General features: G+C 47.8%; 1 protein-coding gene across 1 annotated transcript in view; it reads right to left on the bottom strand.

Moving 5' to 3' along the window:
• POLN (DNA polymerase nu) overlaps nucleotides 1-18,952 on the bottom strand; it is a 2,377,116-nt gene that overhangs the window by 619,244 nt on the left and 1,738,920 nt on the right. The window contains exon 23 of the mRNA XM_086964459.1: nucleotides 10,488-10,619. Within this exon, the coding sequence (XP_086820585.1) occupies nucleotides 10,488-10,619 (132 nt within the window). The remainder of the gene's footprint in view (nucleotides 1-10,487; nucleotides 10,620-18,952) is intronic.

The following is an 18,952-nucleotide window of genomic DNA, read 5'->3' as shown; positions in this document are numbered from 1 at the left end:
CTACTCTGACCACTGCCAAGCAGCTGGTACGTGAATTCTTCCCACGGTACGGTTTGCCCCGTGTCGTGTATTCAGATAACGGACAGCCATTCTCGTCCGAGTTAATGAAGCAGGTATCACTCCTGCTAGGCTACCAATGGAAATTCCACTGTGTCCGACATCCCGAGGCAGCAGGTCTCGTGGAGCGTCACAATCAGACCCTGAAAATACGTCTCGCTAAAATATGTAGAGAGAAGGGCGTAGACTGGATAGTTGCATTACCCGTTGCACTCTTTTACATGAGAATGGTAGCACACTCAAGAACAGGGCTATCCCCGTATGAGGTGGTCTTTGGCAGGCCACCGAATATGTGGGGGACGCCTCTGCCGAGGAAAATCACAGATGTTGACTGTAATATGCTGACAGATTACCTTGCCTCCTTGATGTCTGCACTACAATCATGTCGTTCACAGGTTGCTGCAGCCTTTTCCGACCACTCCGAGGTGAAGCCACATCAGATCGTCCCTGGTGAACACGTTTACGTCAGGAACTTCGACAGGAGGAGTCCGCTGGAGCCCCGTTGGCAGGAGCCGAAGCTTGTTTTACTGACTACAAGGACTGCGATAAAGGTGGAGGGCCGTAAGGGCTGGCTCCACTCGAGTCATGTTAAAAAATGCCATGGACTGCCGCCAGACTTTGACTCCCAGCTATGCCCTCCTCCAGACACTGACACCAAGCTCCCCCTGGTAGAGAAAACTCCTTCTCAGGAGTATAAATCGAAGTTGAGGTCTAGCAAGTCAGACAGTTTAATTGTTTAAGTCCTCCCCTAGGTGAATCGGTTAGACAAGTTTCTGACATGTTCCCGTTAGGCCCCAATAGAGAGAGAGATAGACAGAAACAGCTCAAGAAACGTGAATATTGTAAATCTCTCCGCAGTCACTGCATTGTGACATTATTGATTATGTTTTTCCTGAGTCTTATGATTATTGCTGCAAGTATATTGCTTCACATATACTTTCCTATTTTCACACGTGTACATTCTTCTTCAAATGACACTGTTGAGCACACTTTCAGTGAATTGCCCCCGCATGAGTTATCTTACCGACTTGCGCTGCGCAACAATATATTCATTAGTATGTTACACCATTCCCATCAGACCAGCAATGCTACAAATTGTTGGATATGTGGCCGACTCCCTCCCTATCAGAAGTACAAGGGAGTTCTGCCCCTCTTTCCGTATCCGTTCACACACAATGGTTCCTGTGGTGCATGGTTTAGTTTCATGAATTCTTTAGATTCTGATTCTATAGTTTACCAGGGCAACTGGGTATGGGGAAACCTGAACACAGTTTTGCATAAAGTATGTTTCCCTGACAAGGAGGGTCTTCCCCAAAGGACAGGGACCGATCTAGAAAACGAAGTATATGGATTAGGTAATTTTACACTTAACCTCATGATTCTGAATGTTCAGTCCGAAGCCGAACCAGTCTTGCCCGCTATGTCAGTATTACCAGTCAAAGGTGAATTATGTGTCAGAAAGAATGGTTCAGTACACCTAGGTCATAGTGAATGTACAACTGTGGTCGAATTCAGTGATAAAGGCAAGTCTACATTCAAAGCTTCTCGTCATTCTTATTTCGTTTGGGGTCATACAGCATACATGCGCTTACCCCTAGATTGGGATGGTACTTGTTACATTGCATTCCTTCTGCCACCTGTTTTCCTAGCCCCTCCTGATTATCATAGGGACTCCCATCTAGTACACAATAGATCCAAGAGTGATCTCCCGATTGTCGACTATACGGAAACGGCATGGGAGCAATATAAAGATTTCAATAAAGGTTTCTTTCCCTATTTAGGCACTGTCTCGAATAGTAAACTGATACGTCACTTAACCAGAATCCTTGAAGCAGTAGTGAATGAAACTACTTCGCCCTAGGCAACTTAACCGAGGAACAGTCTGCTATGCGGATTGTTGTTCTCCAGAATCGTCTTGTTCTTGACGTCATCCTGGCCGATAGGGGCGGAGCTTGTAGAGTCATCGGATCGAGTTGCTGTGTTTTCATTCCAGAAAACGCACCTTCTGTATATAGAGCCATAACCCGTCTCCATAAGATTGCAAGTCAGATACACCAGAATCCAGGCACCTGGACTTGGTCCGGTTGGCTCTGGAGTATAATATCAGCCTGGGGATGGAAAGTCCTATCCTTCCTAGGAATAGCCCTTCTCATAGTATTCAGTTGTTGTCTATGTCTGCAGTGTGGGCCAGCGATTTGCGGCTTGTGCGCCACATCATGTATTCCCCACTCGAGTTCACGTTCAAAATCCCGTCAGAAAAAGGAAGAGCAAATGATGTTATATGAACAGATAGATGGACTAATGAAGATTGATATATCATGAAGGGTCCGTAGGGGACAAGGAGGGAATGAGGTAATATGAATTTTTATGCTCAATTGTGTCCCCTACTACGTACCCCAACGGCTCCATGTACGTGCTTCAAGTACATGTATGTTCCCTCCACAACCAGCTATGAAGACGCAAATATATTTGCGTCCAACGTTAACATGTCCTCTTTCAGATCCACCATGAATGGATTGATAATTCAGTTCCTAAGTATGCCGTGCCACCGTCTTTACATGGTGCACTTTCATGTTTTCCTGGCTCTGGCGAGCTAGGCCCTGATTTCTGCCATCGAGCCTTTTCTGACTTCTGCCTCTGAAAGCTGCAGCCTGGACCTGCGTCTGTACCCCTGACCCTTGCCTTACTCCCTGTGCGGCGAGCGGTGCTTGGCTCGGCCTGCCTGCCTGCCAAGACTGTATTTTGCCTTCAAGTTATCTGCTCCGCTCCTCGAAAATACATTCCTGTCTAGTGGTTTAGGTAAACATCTCCCCAGCTGCAGAGCAAAGGGCCCGGCCTTTCTGTCTCTGTGCAAGTAATTCATTGCTCCCGTTACCATGGTAGGCCCATGGCCCCCTCGTATTACACGTAGACACGTAGTCGTATATGCACGCACTAGCAGTCAGTATAGAATAGCCTCTGCCCGAGAGACCTTTCCTTCTAGATAATACAGTTCCTCAAACACAAGATACCAGATATGAGTTGGGATTAGGTTGTTCTGACACGCCAGACTTCTGTCTCCACATATAATGCTAAATGTCAAGTCCCCTTCACCCTCCAGTTCCACGTCAACTACACGTCATGCTGCTGCGCGCGCATCTCTGCCATATATTTCTGCTGACACTGCAGGATTCTTCTATGGATCCACCCACCTGTGACGCTTTTCTGTGACGTTTTCTAGCACACCCCTCCGTGTACGCCCTCGTACACGCCTTCTGTTACGCACATGTGTTCTTATCTCGTTTCTCTCAGCTGTTACGCCTTCTGGATCCATCACCATTGTATGCATTGACTATATATATTGTACTCTGTTAATAAAGCATTGTCTATCCCTTCCTGAACCTTCGTGGTGATGGAACATGATACCTGGTTCGAACCAATTCCATTTTATGGAATAAAACCCTTATAAACTCAGATGCCACGGACTCTGCCTCTCATTTTTCGATTGAGTTATTTTATTGAACTTTACCGCATAGAAACTCCGCATAGGTAATTTAATTTACCACAGGCTGACAAAAAGATAATGTGGCTGTGTATTGGAGCTGCCAAGCTCACCCTGGCGGCGGTTTGGAAGAAACCGGAGGCGCTGGCGACCTCCCTGTGGCATGCGAGATTATGTAAACTATTAGGTATGGAACGCATGGCCGATGTCTTCCTGGGTAATTTCAAGAACTTCATGTTCTGGGGGGCCCCTTGGTCCGATTTCTTTCCAAGGGATTACCATCGGCTGTCTGCCCATCCACGATACGGGCTCTCCATTTATTTCAGGTGTGAATGTGATAACCGGATCAATGGTTAAGTGCGAATGTTGCCACCACCACTGGGGGGGAGGGGGTGGGTGAGGGGGAGAGTTTCTTGTTTTAGGTTTTTGTGACAACCTACTAATAAGCTGAGGCAACGAGAAGCCTAACGCATTACGAACTGCTCACCCTTCACGGATTTCTGTATTGGCACAGTCACGAAACTTGTCTCGATTTCTGGTTCTGTGGGAACTCTATATCTCTGCCTGGGGATATCTCACGCTCCTCCTATGGACTGAGCCCCATGATCTAATTGCAGGTGTCTTTCCATGCTATTGGCCTCTTTGCCACTTGATCTATGTCTGCCCCCTGCGTGGGACGATGTGCGGGATTGTCGCATTTTTCTGTTCTTCTCTATAACCTCAATAAAAATACCTTTGAAAAAAAAAATGACTAAGGGTACGCTCTTCCCGGATCTGCGCTTGCTGGCACGGAAAAAAGAACTGACATCAGCGCGCGAGGGCGGAGTCTAAGTACTCCAGCGGCGTCATCCCGGCAATCACGGCTAGAACAGATCGTAACGGACCCCACTCACACGGCCAGCCACAGGTTAGATGTTTTTTTTACTAATAATACTAACATTACAATGGCTACAGTACTCCACTTACATGGAATGATCATAGCGCCATTTTTTTCAACTGGCCCTTCCAGTTGAAGAAGCATCCTCTTTTACCAATTGCTCTGTCATTAAAACTCGTCCCTGCAGTAAAGTCGGTTTTACATAGCCACAGCCCTATATTAGACCCAGATAATAATATTGCTGCGTTGAACTTCAATAATTGGATCTGCTCTGCAGTGACGCACTTGGCCCCTGAGAAAACCACCTAACACTGCAGGAAAAATCCCTTAGCCCCCTGGTATTCAGCCGAACTTAGAACAATCAAGTCAAAATGTAGAAGGCAAGAACGTATTTGGAGGCAAGATTACAACACAGTAAGCTACTGGTGTGGCTTGAATGCCGGGACAGGGAGCGCTCATGGGTGGCCGAGGTACGGGATGGGACCGGATCGCTGGCCTCCAATGGCACAGATATAGCGGAAGCATTCGCTTCATATTTTGAAGGGGTTTACACTCCGGTATGCACAAGCACAGAACAGGACTGTGCGGAGTTTCTGCAGAACTTCGTGCTGCCCATACTGTCCCAGGAACAAAGAGACCGACCAGAGGCTGAATTCACTGGGGTGGAGATAGGAGAGGCCCTCAACTCTCTTCAATCCGGGTAGGCGCAGGGACCGAATGGGCTCCCAGTAGAAATATACAAGCGGCAGGCGATTATCATCACTGACCCTCTCCTTCAGATGTACTTGGAGGCGCGAGAAGTGGGGAAGCTTCCGCTGGATCAAAGAGAGGCCACAATAGTTGTAATCCACAAAGCAGTGAAGCCGGCTGATCAATTCTCTTATTACCGGCCAATCTTGCTTATTAATGTGGAAGCCAAGGTCTTAGCTAAGGCCCTGGCGATGAGGCTGCTCTGCCAGATCTGGTCCAGTTTGATCAGTCAGGGTTTATACCGTGCAGGAGTGCTCGTCACAATCTACGTTGCTTGTATGGGGTCTTATATATGACAGAAGACGTGGGCAACACTCAGACAGCAATAATGGCGCTGGACGCCTCAATGGTTTTCGACAGCATTGAATGGCCATATTTTTTTATGGTACTCCAACGACTGGGCTTTGGCCCGATATTCTGCAGTTGGGTACGACTGCCGTACGAGCAGCCGGTAGCGAGGGTGAGAGTTCACGGGGCGGTATCTCGAGCTTTTTCTCTGCAAAGGGGAACCAGGCAGGGCTGCCCTGTGCCCCCCCCTCCTGTTTGCCCTGGCCCTAGAGCCGCTGGCGCACGGGATCCGGAGGGACAGGTCATTCTGGGGCCTGGCACTGAACGATGAGTGTGAAGAGCGTATCTCCATATACGTGGATGATATTGTGTTATATATGGCCATACCTTACCACTTGATAGCGCATGCGCGCCACCTCTTTGAATTGGGCAAAGTCGTTCATTTACCCGCTCTCGGGTCCCCCGCGGATCCCGTCTAGGTGTCCAGCCTCAATCGCGGTTGACAGGTTTAAGTACTTGGGGGTATACATCACTAGAGATAGAGCGGAGTTCCTTACTAGAAACCTGGAGCCCCAACTGATACGTCTGGGAACAGACGTGAGCCATTGCAGGTCACTACCTACGAGCTGCAATGTTTAAGATGCTGGCACTGCCGAGGCTCCAATACATTCTACAAAATACGCCATATCCGGTTCCTAAAGGGGTATTCATGCGAATATCTCAGGCATTATGGACGTTGCTTTCGGAGGGTGGCAAGCCAAGGATATCACTGCGGAAGCTGACGAGAGGGGTGTATGATGGGGGACTGGCCCTCCCGGACCTACAATTGTACTACTGGGCTTCGCAGCTACAGGTGGTCAATGACTGGGCGTATGCGGCAAATTCGGAGCCGGCTTATAGAGTTGACGGGTTGGTCATACCAGGGGGAAACTACGAGCCACTCCTTTATGCACAGATGCTGAGAACGGGCTTGCCATCACATAAAGGGGTTGTGAGTCAGTGCTGGAGGGAGGCAAATACGTTCCTTGCGTGGACGGGCACCCTGACAGGCAGAACCCCGTTGTGGTTTGGGGATCAGTTAGCAGAAGTGACTCGATTGACTGGCTTTAGGGGATGGAAATTAATAGGCATTGAGTATTTGGGGGATGTATGGAAAGGGGACGTCCCCCGATCCTTTGACTATCTTAAAAAAGAATACAACTTCCACGACTCATAACACTACTACTACATACGCCTTACTCATGCTCCACGTTCACACATCCGAGGCGACACGTCAATCCCGGAGTATTCCAATATGGAAGACAGGTTTCTTCTTGATCCCATATTGGAGAAACCCACTTCCACAATCTATCGTAAGCTTATTAATAACATGCCTGATCCACTAGTGTCATTGCGGGAGAGATGGGCAGGTGACAAAGGTGCCCTGGAGGATGACGATTGGCAGGATGTTTTGCAGAGCCCCCGCGAAATAGCAATTCATGCTAGGTTCCGATTGAGGCAGCTAAAAATTCTACATTAGGTATATTACCCCCGAACTCATCTATATGCCTGGGGAAGAAGTCAATCAGCCCTCTGTGCGAGGGGATGTCGTGGAGAAGGCACATTCTACCACATGTTATGGGAATGCCCAGAGATAGTGCCCTTCTGGACTAAAGTTGTGGACACAATGGCAACGGTGGTAGGTTCACCGGTCCTACTAGAGCCCAGGTGGTCAAAGGGGCCATGGACTGGCCCAGATATAATGAGATCTGGCTAGCAATGGCAGCCGGGTGGCTAAAAGGAACATTGCCAGTGACTGGGGGGGACAGACGCCTCGGCAGTGGGACCAGTGGGTGCGTGATCTAGATTGGTGCCAGAGAGCCGAATAACCTATTCACAAATCTAGGGGTTGTATAAAGAAATGGAAGAAGATCTGGGGGCCTTGGCAGAAATACAGGGCACTGGGGGGGGGTTCAGGGCCATGTTCATATGTGTTCATAAGTGTTGTCACCCTCTTGGCAAAACTCTTTTGAGCCTATGGTTTCTCTGTGAAATCTTATTCGGATGATACGCAGATAGTTATATCCATTGCATCTGACATTAAACTCTGTGGCAAGTCAATTCAACAACTGCTTGGGGCATATCCTAAGGTGGAGTCATGGAAATTACCTAGAGCTAAACACATATAAAACTGAGGTGATATTGTTTGGGAACAGCCCCTGTTTCTGGAATGATTCCTGGTGGCCTGCTGACGCTGGTCCGTGTCCTGATCCTATAAACAAAGCAAGGAATCTTGGAGTACTATTCGATGATCAACACTGTTTTTCTGATCAGATCAACCATATTGTATCCTCTTTCTAGCACTTTTGGTTCTGCTTTACCTATCGGCCGCTTTTGATACCATTTCCCATCAGATTCTACTGAACAGACTTCAAGATATAGGCGTTCATAGGCTGGCTTTGAAGTTGATTACCAACTTTCTAACTGACAGAACCCAGACCATCACTCTAGGACCCTTCAACTCTCCTACTTCTAAAGTCACCAAGGGGGTCCCCAGGGCTCCTGTCTGAGCCCGACCTTCTTTAATATTTATGTCTCCCCCTGGCCCGGCTCATGAGATCTTTGGGATTCACCCCCATTTCATACGCTGACGACACACAGCTCCTCCTCACATTTGATAAAGACAGACCGGATATTGAACTGATTTTCTCAGAAGCTATGAAATCCATCTCTGCCTGGATGCGGTACAACTTTTTACAACTTAACGCTGGGAAATCGGAAATCATGTTGTTTGGAGGAGCTGCCGCACGCTGGTGGCCATGCTGGTGGCCGGATGAACTTGGCTCTGCCCTTGACCAGAAAGATGTGGTCAAGAACCTAAGGGTCAGAATTGATCATAAACTAACGCTTGAGACACATGTCAAAACTACTGCTGGCTCGTGTTTCTACATCCTCAGCCTTCTTAGAAGAATCTTTGCCCTTTTACCCCCTTCCACCAAGAAAACACTAATGCAAGCCTTGGTACTAAGCAGACTTGATTACTGCAATGCCCTTTTATTTTCAGCCAACGACGTTGCCCTCAACAGACTGCAGGTAGTGCAGAATACCGCAGCCCGCCTTGTTGTCGATGTCCCTACCAGAACACCCTCGGTTCCCCTCCTTAAACAACTCCACTGGCTGCCGGTGAGAAAGCGGGTCAAATTCAAAATTGCATGTACCATCTTTAAAACCCTCAATGGCCAAGGCCCTTCGTATCTCACGAGTAAATTAACATGTTATACCCCATCACGAGCACTCAGATGAACTTCTGCTCAGAACCCCTATAGTAAAACAAACGCGCAGTGGAGGCAAAGCATTCTCTTACCTCGCCCCTGTATTCTGGAATACTTTACCCTTCCATCTACGCAACTGCCAGAATTTGCCTCTGTTCAGAAAGCTGCTGAAAATGTACCTGTTCTAATTTTCTCCTTGGATTTTCTGTGACGTCCTAAAGCGCCGAGATACCCTCATGGGTGATTCAGCGCTATACAAAAGCCAATAAACATAAACAAACATAAACATTTATTTTTCCTTCTAAAAATCCTGAGAAATATTTTCCAGTTTATTACACTAGAGTTGCAAAAAACTGTGATAGTCGCCCTGATTCTATCCAGGATAGACTATTGTAATGCTCTCTATTTGGGAATTGATAAACGTTTGTAGTCAAAATTACAGTCTCTGCAGAATGCTGCAGTCTGGGTAAAGCTGAAAATTCCCAAATTCAGCCCCATATCCAACTGTATTAAAGACCTCCACTGGCTGTCTGTCCAAGAAAGGATTACATTTAAAGCTCTTTGTTTGACGCACAAGTCTCTGTATGGTGGTGGGCCACGTGGCCTCCGAAGATATTTCGTCTGGTATGTCTCCCAATGAGACTTAAAGTCCGCTAATGCTGGTGTTGTCCCCATCCCCAGGATCAGAAAGGATAATTTGGGTGGTAGGAGCTTATCCTACTGGAAGGCTAAAATTTGGAATGCGTTGCCCGCCGCCATCAGATCTCAATCTAATAGATGCTCTTTATGGAAGCTGCTCAAAACCTGCCTCTTTTCCCCCAAGCCTAAGTAATTCTTCTCCCCGCTAAGATGAAGCATTGCTTTTTAGCACCAAGACGCCTGGCATACGTTGCGAATTAGAAATGTTTTACTTACTTACTCTTTAGTTTAAATATATGTATCCAACTAACAGTGCTGATCAAGGAGAATGGCAGAATAACAGCAATAATAGATAGAAGATGATGACAGTCTCCAAAGCCTGTGTTGGGTAAATTCCATCTTTTTTGTCAAGTAGCCTTTGGAAACAAAGGGGCTGATTTCGAGTTTGCCAAAGAGGGTACTTCTTCGCTAAGGCTACATAGTACCCTCTAGGCCAAACGGAAGGCCTGCCAGCCTTATTTACGGATGGGTGCACCTTCAGTAAGTAGACGGTGGAAACTAAACTGTCTCCACAGCCTACATACCTCTCTGACGGCCTGCAAAAGTAAGTGCTTTCGGCGGTTTGGCATTGTGTCAGCCAGCCTGATACAGAATGGGTGGACACAAGGCCAGTTTTCTACTTCTACAAACCGCCAACCAAAACATGGTGGTAGTAAAAACTTTTTAATGACTCCAATGCTGTGAGAGAAAAATCCCATGTTTTGGGAGGGGGGAGAGATCTTTGTTTTTTTTTAGATTTTCAAAAACGAAATCCCTCTTTGGAATTTTGTTTTTTCAAGCAAAAAAAGAAAATGAAAGTGTGCCGTACGGTGCCTTCATATTTACGGAACTGCACGACACACTTTCAATGCATTTACAGGAACCGCCATGACAGCGGCTGCTGTTAATGGTAGAGATGTCCGATGAGCCAGCAGAGCAGACCTCTCTAAATATGGCGGGAGGAATAGCCTCTCAATGGTGGGAAGAAAGTACTCCTCCATGACAACTGTACTAACACCAATCGGCCCCAAAGACTTGTAAAATGAATATTCTTTCAAATATTTATTTACTACTAACAGTATTTACACACAAAACTTTCCAGTACCTGTATTCCGACACTGATGTATAGTTTTCTGTGTAAATTCATGGATCATTCTATACTTTTGTAAGAAGCTCTCAATAATATCACCAGCTTGGACCGGAGTAACTCTTAAGCATTCTGCGAGCCGTTCTTTACCTAAATAATTCCAAAAACAAAATGTAACTCTTCACATAGTATTGGACATGCACAATTTAACAAGATAAAGTTTTCTGCTAATTGAAACAAGTTGACCCTGGACAACTAAATACAACAGTTGTTTAAGAAACTCCTATGGGTCTCCTGGTGCTGTATGATCATTTCATCATTACTGGTGTAGACGAGGATTGTAAGCGAATATTTTGTTTTGCTATAGTAAGTTCTGTTAATATTAGGCAAAGTTGCTGCTGAGGCTTCTCATAGCTACCCAGGAGTTAATAAAAGTAAAAAAGAATAACATAATTCATTCATTGAAGGGCCATGTTTTGGTAATAAAATAGAATAAGTTACCTACCTTTAGCAATGCTCTTTATAGTGAAAACTCTAACTTCAGACCCCCCACCTTGTGAATGTCCCTAGAAACCAGATTGAATCCAGAAGCTCTTACAGTAGACCCCGAGCACTGGCATGTAGTGCCATCACCCTCTGTCAAAACTCTATGCCAGCTCTAGACAAGGTAACAGGAAGTCATAGATAAGCTACAACCCTCCTGCGTGTGGACATCATTTGTCTCCTTTTTGTTCCATTCCCTTGGAAGCTCAACATGGCTGACAAAAATTAAACTGTGCTGACAGTGTGCAAAAACTAATCTGGAACTTTATTATTTGTAAAAGTCTTCTCCACATAACAGGAGGGGTTGTATTGGTAGCAAGGAGCCTGCGGATAGATGCAGTATCCACCAGGCCCCTTTTTACCGAACGTAAGTAACTTTTTATCATGATGGGTTATTCTAGCCGCAAATTCCTCACTTTATGACTCATTCCCAAAGCAATGCCCTTGTCAAAGAGGTGGGACCTACAACAAGAAGTCCTACAGGAGTGAGCAGGCAAAATCACCCTCCCTGTGGACATGAGAATCGATTGGGGAATACCTGGTGAAAGCATCGATAGAGGTCCACATTGCTGTCTTGCAGATATCCAAATCCGAAACCATCCGAGTTTGGGCTGTTGTAGTGGCTTTCAGGCTTTTGGAATGAGCTCTAAGGCCCGCAGGTCTTTGCTTTTGAGCTGAGGCATATCATAGTGTTATGCAGAAGACAACTCATCATGATTAGGTCACTTTCTGGACTGACTTTCCTTTCTGCTCACCGGAATACCCAACAAACAGTAGATTATCAATGCAGGACTCCTTAGTCTGATCAATATAGAAGATAACAGCACATTGTGGATCCAACCTGAGAAGACTCTCCTCGTTAATCAATCAAATCAATCTGTATTCGACTCATAAAACCTTAAAAGAATGCATAGCATGTAAATCAGTAATAAACAGATATTGAGTCTTAACAGCAGCTTGATCAAATTTACATAAAGTAATTAACAAAGTGACATGTGCGCATTAAAGAAGTATTACCAGAGACATTCAAGTGATCCACTGATACAAATTAGTTCATGGAGTGACTTGAGAGTAAAAAAAATAACAAAATAAAAAAAAGTAAGGCTACAAATAGATAATCCAACCCCTTGTGCATGGAGAACTCATTGTCTATGACTCATCAAGAAAAGTAAAAGCAGGTTAAACAAATCACAGTTAAAACATTACTTGCCCACCCTATTCCTCAATCTTACTACAGCCAAGATGAATTTATGGACCATTATTCAGACATATTGCGATTGCAGTAATTGAAGGTGAAGTAGAGCTGGCCTGCACCGTTTGATATTCCGGGACCTAACTAATGGAATTAACTACAGTTTCCTAGGCACAGTATACAATTTACAACAAAAAATAGAAATGTAACACATATTGTACTGACCATGAATCACAGGGGAATAGCTCAAGGCCTGCTTCTTCATGAATGTCTCTCTAGTAAGAGACCAGGAGATGGGATATATTCAATCTAAATCGAGGCAGAATCTCTAGTTGTGATGTGGTGAAAAAAAATAGCGCTCCAGATGATCTGATTTTCATAATTTGATGAGCAGACACTCTCTTCTTGTTAAGCTCTTTAACTTCCCTTCCCCTTCAAACATAGCAAGAAATGTTGTTTTAAATCGAGCTTTAGCTGAAGCGCTCATATCCTGTGGGACTATTGAAAAGTTCAGGTCTCCCTATCATATTGAATTGATCTTTGACATAACTCAACCACAGAATATTACGCATATAGACATGCCATGGGAAATCAGTAATTATGTCCTGATTGACAACGATTTCACATTTTGACCAAATGCAAAGCCATAACATAAGTGGCACTAGCTTGACATGGTCTTCCAGATACAATAGGCCTAGCTCCATATGGCAGGCATAAGTAGGCACACTGGTAGAGACTGATAACATTCTTCTCAAGAAGGCATTCTCGCTGAACTGCAAGTGTGATGTGTAACAATACCCCCATATGCCTGCACCAAACATCAGGACAGAAGTAAATTGTGCTTTATAGATATTAACCTTGGCCTAAGGGGGTTGCTAGAGGCGTGCCCACAAACCATGGTATGCGTCGTGGCTATATTAGTTGCCAATTCCAGGTCACTCATGAAGAAGACAAATCTGTCCAATAATCTCTAAAACCCTACACCAGTTCTTGACAGTAAAACGCAGTCATCTGCGTATAAAGGTGCAGGGAGACTCCTTGCTGCCACCCTGGACATATCCAACTCCCCTTTCGTTAAAAATGTGTCAAGATCATTGATATATATACAGAACAGAAAAGGGGCCAAAACACACCTTTGCCTCACACCACACTTGATCGTAATTGGGTCTGTGCATTCACCATTAGGCCCATATCCAATGCACTCAGCCACCTCCGAGTGTAGTTGGCCTAAACAATGCGCTTTTGGTGTGTTCAATATCACTGCTATCATTTTTCCTCATAGCTTTCCTCGGTTGATACAGTCAAATGCAGAACTGAGGTCCATGAATGCTAGGTATAAGCATTCATTCTTCGCTTTTGTATACTTGCTGATAATTAAATGAAGGTTCAGACACTGACCTATGGTTCCTAGACCTTTTCTGAATTCATAATGGACAGTAGAGAAAATGCCCTTTCCAGAAACTTAGATCTCTAATATATCCAGTAGAATTCTGTCATGTACCTTCGCTGTCGAATCAATTAAAGAGCTAGGTCAATAACCATGAGGGTCTGCTCTGTCACCCTCCTTATAGATGGGGACAATCATGGAATTTGACCATGACTTAGGAGGACCTTTGGTGACTGAGCTCCTTAACACATTGACAATAAAGGGAGCCCATATATCTATATTGTATGTAAATAGATTGAGTGGTAACTCGTCAGGCCTGGGGCTTTTTTTCATTGGCTCGTTCATTCACATATCTTACCTCCCCAATGTGATAGGTGCAAGGGCACTGCTGCGCCGTGTGCGGTCATCCAGTGTTGTGTTACAATGGATATCTAGTTCAAAGCTATTATCATACACCTTTGAGAAAGTCTCAACCCACAAATGTCGGGGAATGGTCCTATCCATGATGTTACTGTGACTGTCTCCAAACAAATGGGCATTTACAGTTTTAAAAAAAAAGGGGATATTTTTTCTTCTGCTGGCTTCATGTAATTGCTCCCTGGCTTCCTGCCTTATCGCCGCATTCCTTTTTTTGATCACTAGTTTGTAGTTCAATCTACACAGCTTCAATTCCTCCACATCCCTAGGTGACCGCTTAAGAGCATGCCCGTCAAGCCATTTCTGGCTTCTGACCTCCTTGCGGGTCTTTGTGATTGTTAAGAGTTCATGCACAGTATCGCAAATCGCACTGTACGCCCTTAGCAGGCGAGATGGGTTCATCTCTATCTTCAAACTCATCATCGGTGCTCCCTATTTCTGTCCACAAGCTCAATTAACAGGAGTCACGAATCCACAGTGGCCCATTTGTGCAGGATGTCCTTGGTGTTACTGACTTTTATTGGTAAAATGGATTGGACATACGGACGCCGTCTAAAACCCACAGGCAAACATAGTGCCAAAGGGTTGTCGTCACTCATACAATTCTGAAGAATAGAGAATTGGGCAACCTTATGACTACAACTCTCTGACAAAGGGGAAAAAATCTCTCATGATGCCGGAAGCCCTTTGCGGTGAAAGTGATTTGTTTCTGGACTGAGGCTGTTCTGCAACCTAAAGCAAGCATAAGAGAGTGCTTGTTCGGGCGTGGCTTAGCAAAATGGCCGGCTAGACCCGTTTTCGTCCAGCTCCTTCTCTAGTGTCCCCTAAATCCTTTATTATCCTGGCACACTGTGGATTTAAACGGTGCTCCTGAGGTGAGGAGCCCCCTTGGACCTCGGAAGTCGCCAATTCCCGAGTAGATTGCCACCTGCGACTGCGAAGGACCCGGTGGCCCGCGGTGAACCTGATTGCAGCAGTGTCCAGAAAATGGCGGCCGCCGCGCGGTGAAACAGTCCCATTAGCCGAAGAGAGACGGGAGGCCCAGCGGAACGACAGTACCTCCCACGGAGGCAGGCGAGGTGCGGCTGACAGGTGCGCCTCTGCGGACCTCGGGGTGAGCCCATACACGAGGCCGGGAGGAGAGGCCTACACGCATTCCTGCAGCCCCGGGGCGCTGACAGAGCGGCTGAAGACAGAGCCCGCTGGGATCGGGTGGCCTGGGATATCGATTTATTTCTCCCCAAACCCACTGGGGGACAGCTGGCTCACGGATGACTCCAGACCCGAGAGTGACCTGGTGGCGGGTGGCTGAACATCGGACCGGGAGAGACCCTGCCCCCCCCCCCCTCGAGTGTCTGCGGCTGCGAAGGGCCTGTGCACAGATAGCCCCCCCCCCCCCCCCTCGCAGAGGGAGACGTGATACACCGAATCCCTCAAGGCGACAGTGGGGACAATTGACGGGGTCGTGTGCCGCCGGCGGAGGAGACGCTGTGGTCCCGGCGTGAGTAATTGCGCGACACTGAGGTGGTGCGGCCTACGCACGTTCCTGCTGCCCTGAGATGCCGCAGAACCCACAGAAGACAGAGTGCTGGCTGATCCAAGCCTGCCTGGGGCACCCATTCCCCCCCACCATCCGGAGGGGGAACGAGTGCCTTTACCAAAGCTCCTTCCACGGGGGTGACCGGATGATGGCCGGCTGAGACACGAGGTGGACCGGGAGAGAGGGCCCGCCCCCCCCTGATTGGCTGGGGCTGTGAGATACCCCGGAGCCGCAGCTGCTGGAGCCGGAGGGCAGCACAGAGACCTGAAAGCTAGACTGTGACCACTAGAGCCTGCCCCCTTGCCCCGCTCCTTTGCGGCGCAACACCAGGAGAGTCCCTGCTGGGATAGTAGTAAGAACCAGTGTTCGGCAAGAGCACGGCTGACCGGAGGTCCATATTGAAAGTACCCCGTGGCCGGACCAGTTGGGCCGGGGGTTGCTATCACCAGGGCTGAACTGCACTATATAAGGGGTGCCGCTGGGAACCCGAAGTATCTCCTGAGAAGTGACCAGTGGAGGACCCTCGGAAGTCCACATTATTATGGGAAAGGACCGACCGATAAGGGGAGCTCAAATTAACAAGATCATGCAGTACACAGTCCCGGGCCCTACAGCGGCGGATTCCCTGTCCTGGATCGGAGGATGGAGGCCCACCCAGATGCGGCGTCCCGGGACAAAGCCGATATTCTGGCGGCGATTCGAGACTCCAGGGTGGCGCTAGAGAGCAAAATGGACGGCATGGCCATGGACATTAACCATTTACGCCTTGACCTCCGGAAAGTAGATAACAGGGTCACCACCACGGAGGGGGATCTGACTGAATTGCAAACTGAGGTCCGGCAGCTGAAGGAGACAGTGGCGGCTCTCCAGGAACATACGGCCCGATTGGAGGATCGGGCTGAGGATGCAGAAGGCCGGTCCCGGAGGAACAATCTCCGCTTCCTGGGATTTACTGAACGCACAGAGGGGCCGGCGGCGGACCTCTTTCTTGAGGACTGGATTGGCAAGGCCTTCCCAAGCCTGCGACTGTCCAAAATGTTTGCAATAGAGAGGGCCGCGGCCAAAGCCGGGATCTCCACGTAGGGCCATAATAGCCCGGTTCTTCAACTTTAGAGACCGGGACGTGATCCTACAACATATCCGCAAGATCGGACCGCCCAGGTATGATAACCACGACATCCACATTTTTCCGGACTATACTAAAAAAGGTACAAGGCCTCCGGAATGACTTCCTGCAGGTTAAGCGACGAATGCGGAGTCACAATGTCAAATACAGTCTGCTCTTCCCGGCCCGGCTTCTAGTGCAACACGGCGCTGGGACGCATTTTTTCGACCGCCCGACGTAAGCGGAGGATTGGATGGACTCGTTGGGCCTGGAGGACCGTGAACATACACTGGGCTGGCAGGAGCAAAGACGGCGGAGTGCCAGACAGCGGAGCCAACGCCGAGGTGAGACGTATCACGGTGGGCCCGGATGGTACCCTTCGGGCGGAACTGGAGGAAATCCCAACCCAGAATAAATTCTCTCCACTTTGTTTGGTGCAGGAAACTCAATCAGACTCGGAGGGTACCGCTGGCCCGGCTGCTGAACCTATACAGGTCAACTGACTGGTAAACCTGATGGTCCGTATTTGATGCAGGGGGGTCTTGGACACTGTGGGTATTTCTATACTTTAACTTGGGGGGGTCTGTATAGCCTGATGGACTGGAAATGGGGCTGTTCCCCGGAGTAATAGGAGCAGCATGAAGAGGGGAGGGGGGAGCTGACGACCTGTTGATTACAGTGACTGTACTATTGTGCCAAGTTTCAACTTCAAGAGGCCGATTGTAGAGTGCTGCTGCGGCCGGCTAGGCCTCAGCCGGGTAGGGCTGCGCGGTACCAGTCAGTTGGCTGAAGGGTTAATTACGGGGTGAAGGTTCTTTTTTTTTTTGGACTACTACGTATTCAAGTGCTCAGTTTCAAAAAGTTTTTTCTATTTACTAATTGCAAGTTGAAAAGGGAGGGTCTGCGGGGGGGAGTGTCTTTGGGGCGGGGTTCGAGGTCTCCTGACCAGGTTCGGATTGGGAGATGCAGTACTACCGCCTGTGGGTGGGAAATGTTGGGGTTCCTTGTTTTGGTTCAGGGAGGGATGCTGCCGGGTCATTTTACAATCTTGCTTTTCAATGTTTAAGTTGTCTGCTTTTTGGAGTGTCACGTCACGCTGCAGAGAATGTTCCAATGGGCGCCAGGTGGGAGCTGCGAAGTAGAAAAGTGCTAACTCATGATAGGTGATACATGTAAATACAAACTAATGACGTGGAATGTCAGGGGGCTCAATAATATGGTTAAGCGGATCAGGGTGGCCACCTATCTCCGGCACTATGGGGTCAGCTTCGCTTTACTCCAGGAAGCACACCTTTGGGGGGACTGCCTTAAGTATGTCCAGCGTTGATGGCGTGAACAGTTTTTTGCCACGTCTTACTCCGGGTTTGCCAGAGGGGCTCTAATTCGGGTGGCACCGGGGGTCCCCTTTAAGGCCACACACACAAAACTAGATTTGGAGGGCAGGTTTGTAATCGTGGTAGGTACTCTGGATGGGCGTAGTGTATGCTTGGTGAACATTTATGCCCCGAATACGGACGATGGAGAGTTTTTGCGTCAAGTGCTGGGACAGTTAGATATAGACCCAGACACGGAGCTCCTGATAGCGGGGGATTTTAACTGTGCACTCGATGGGGATTTAGATAGATGCCCCCCAAAGTTAGACGCCAAACCTAAAATGAGAGACGCAATGGCCCAGATGCTCCAAGGTTATGACCTGATAGGTGCGTGGAGGCACCGCAACCCTGCTCATCGGGTGTATTCGTGCTACACGCCTGCTGCCAACACGCACAGTAGATTGGATTACTTCTTTCTTCAGGACATGGTAATGGACCGGGTGGAAGAGATCCACTATTTGGCGCGCTACCTATCTGATCATTCTCCGCTCCTGCTCACATATTTGGTGGGTGGACCTCGGCCCAAGATCCCGCTCTGGAGACTCAACACGGAGGCTTTCGGGGATCCCACTTATAAGGAGGCTATCTCGCAAGGGCTCGAGACGTATCTAGAAGTGAACTGGGGGTCAGCTAGCACGAGGGCAACTGAATGGGACGCCATGAAAGTGGTCCTTCGTGGGACGTGTTTGTCCACTGAGGTAGGGGTAAAGCGGGTGCTGGAACGAGAACTCCGACAACACGAGGACTGCTTAGCAGAGATGAAGAGGGACTTCCCCACAGACAAAGAGCAACGGCCTGAATGGACGGCCATGCGACAACAGTTGGGGGACACCTGGGCCTCGCTTGGCAAATTTAATACGACAGCCAGCAGGCGGAGATAGTACACGGAGGGCGACAAAGCTGGAAGACTATTAGCGCTTTTGATA

The sequence above is a fragment of the Lissotriton vulgaris genome, chromosome 3_2 (genome assembly GCF_964263255.1).
Source record: "Lissotriton vulgaris chromosome 3_2, aLisVul1.2, whole genome shotgun sequence".
Taxonomy (NCBI): Eukaryota; Metazoa; Chordata; class Amphibia; order Caudata; family Salamandridae; genus Lissotriton; species Lissotriton vulgaris.
This window is presented reverse-complemented; position numbering and strand designations above follow the sequence as displayed.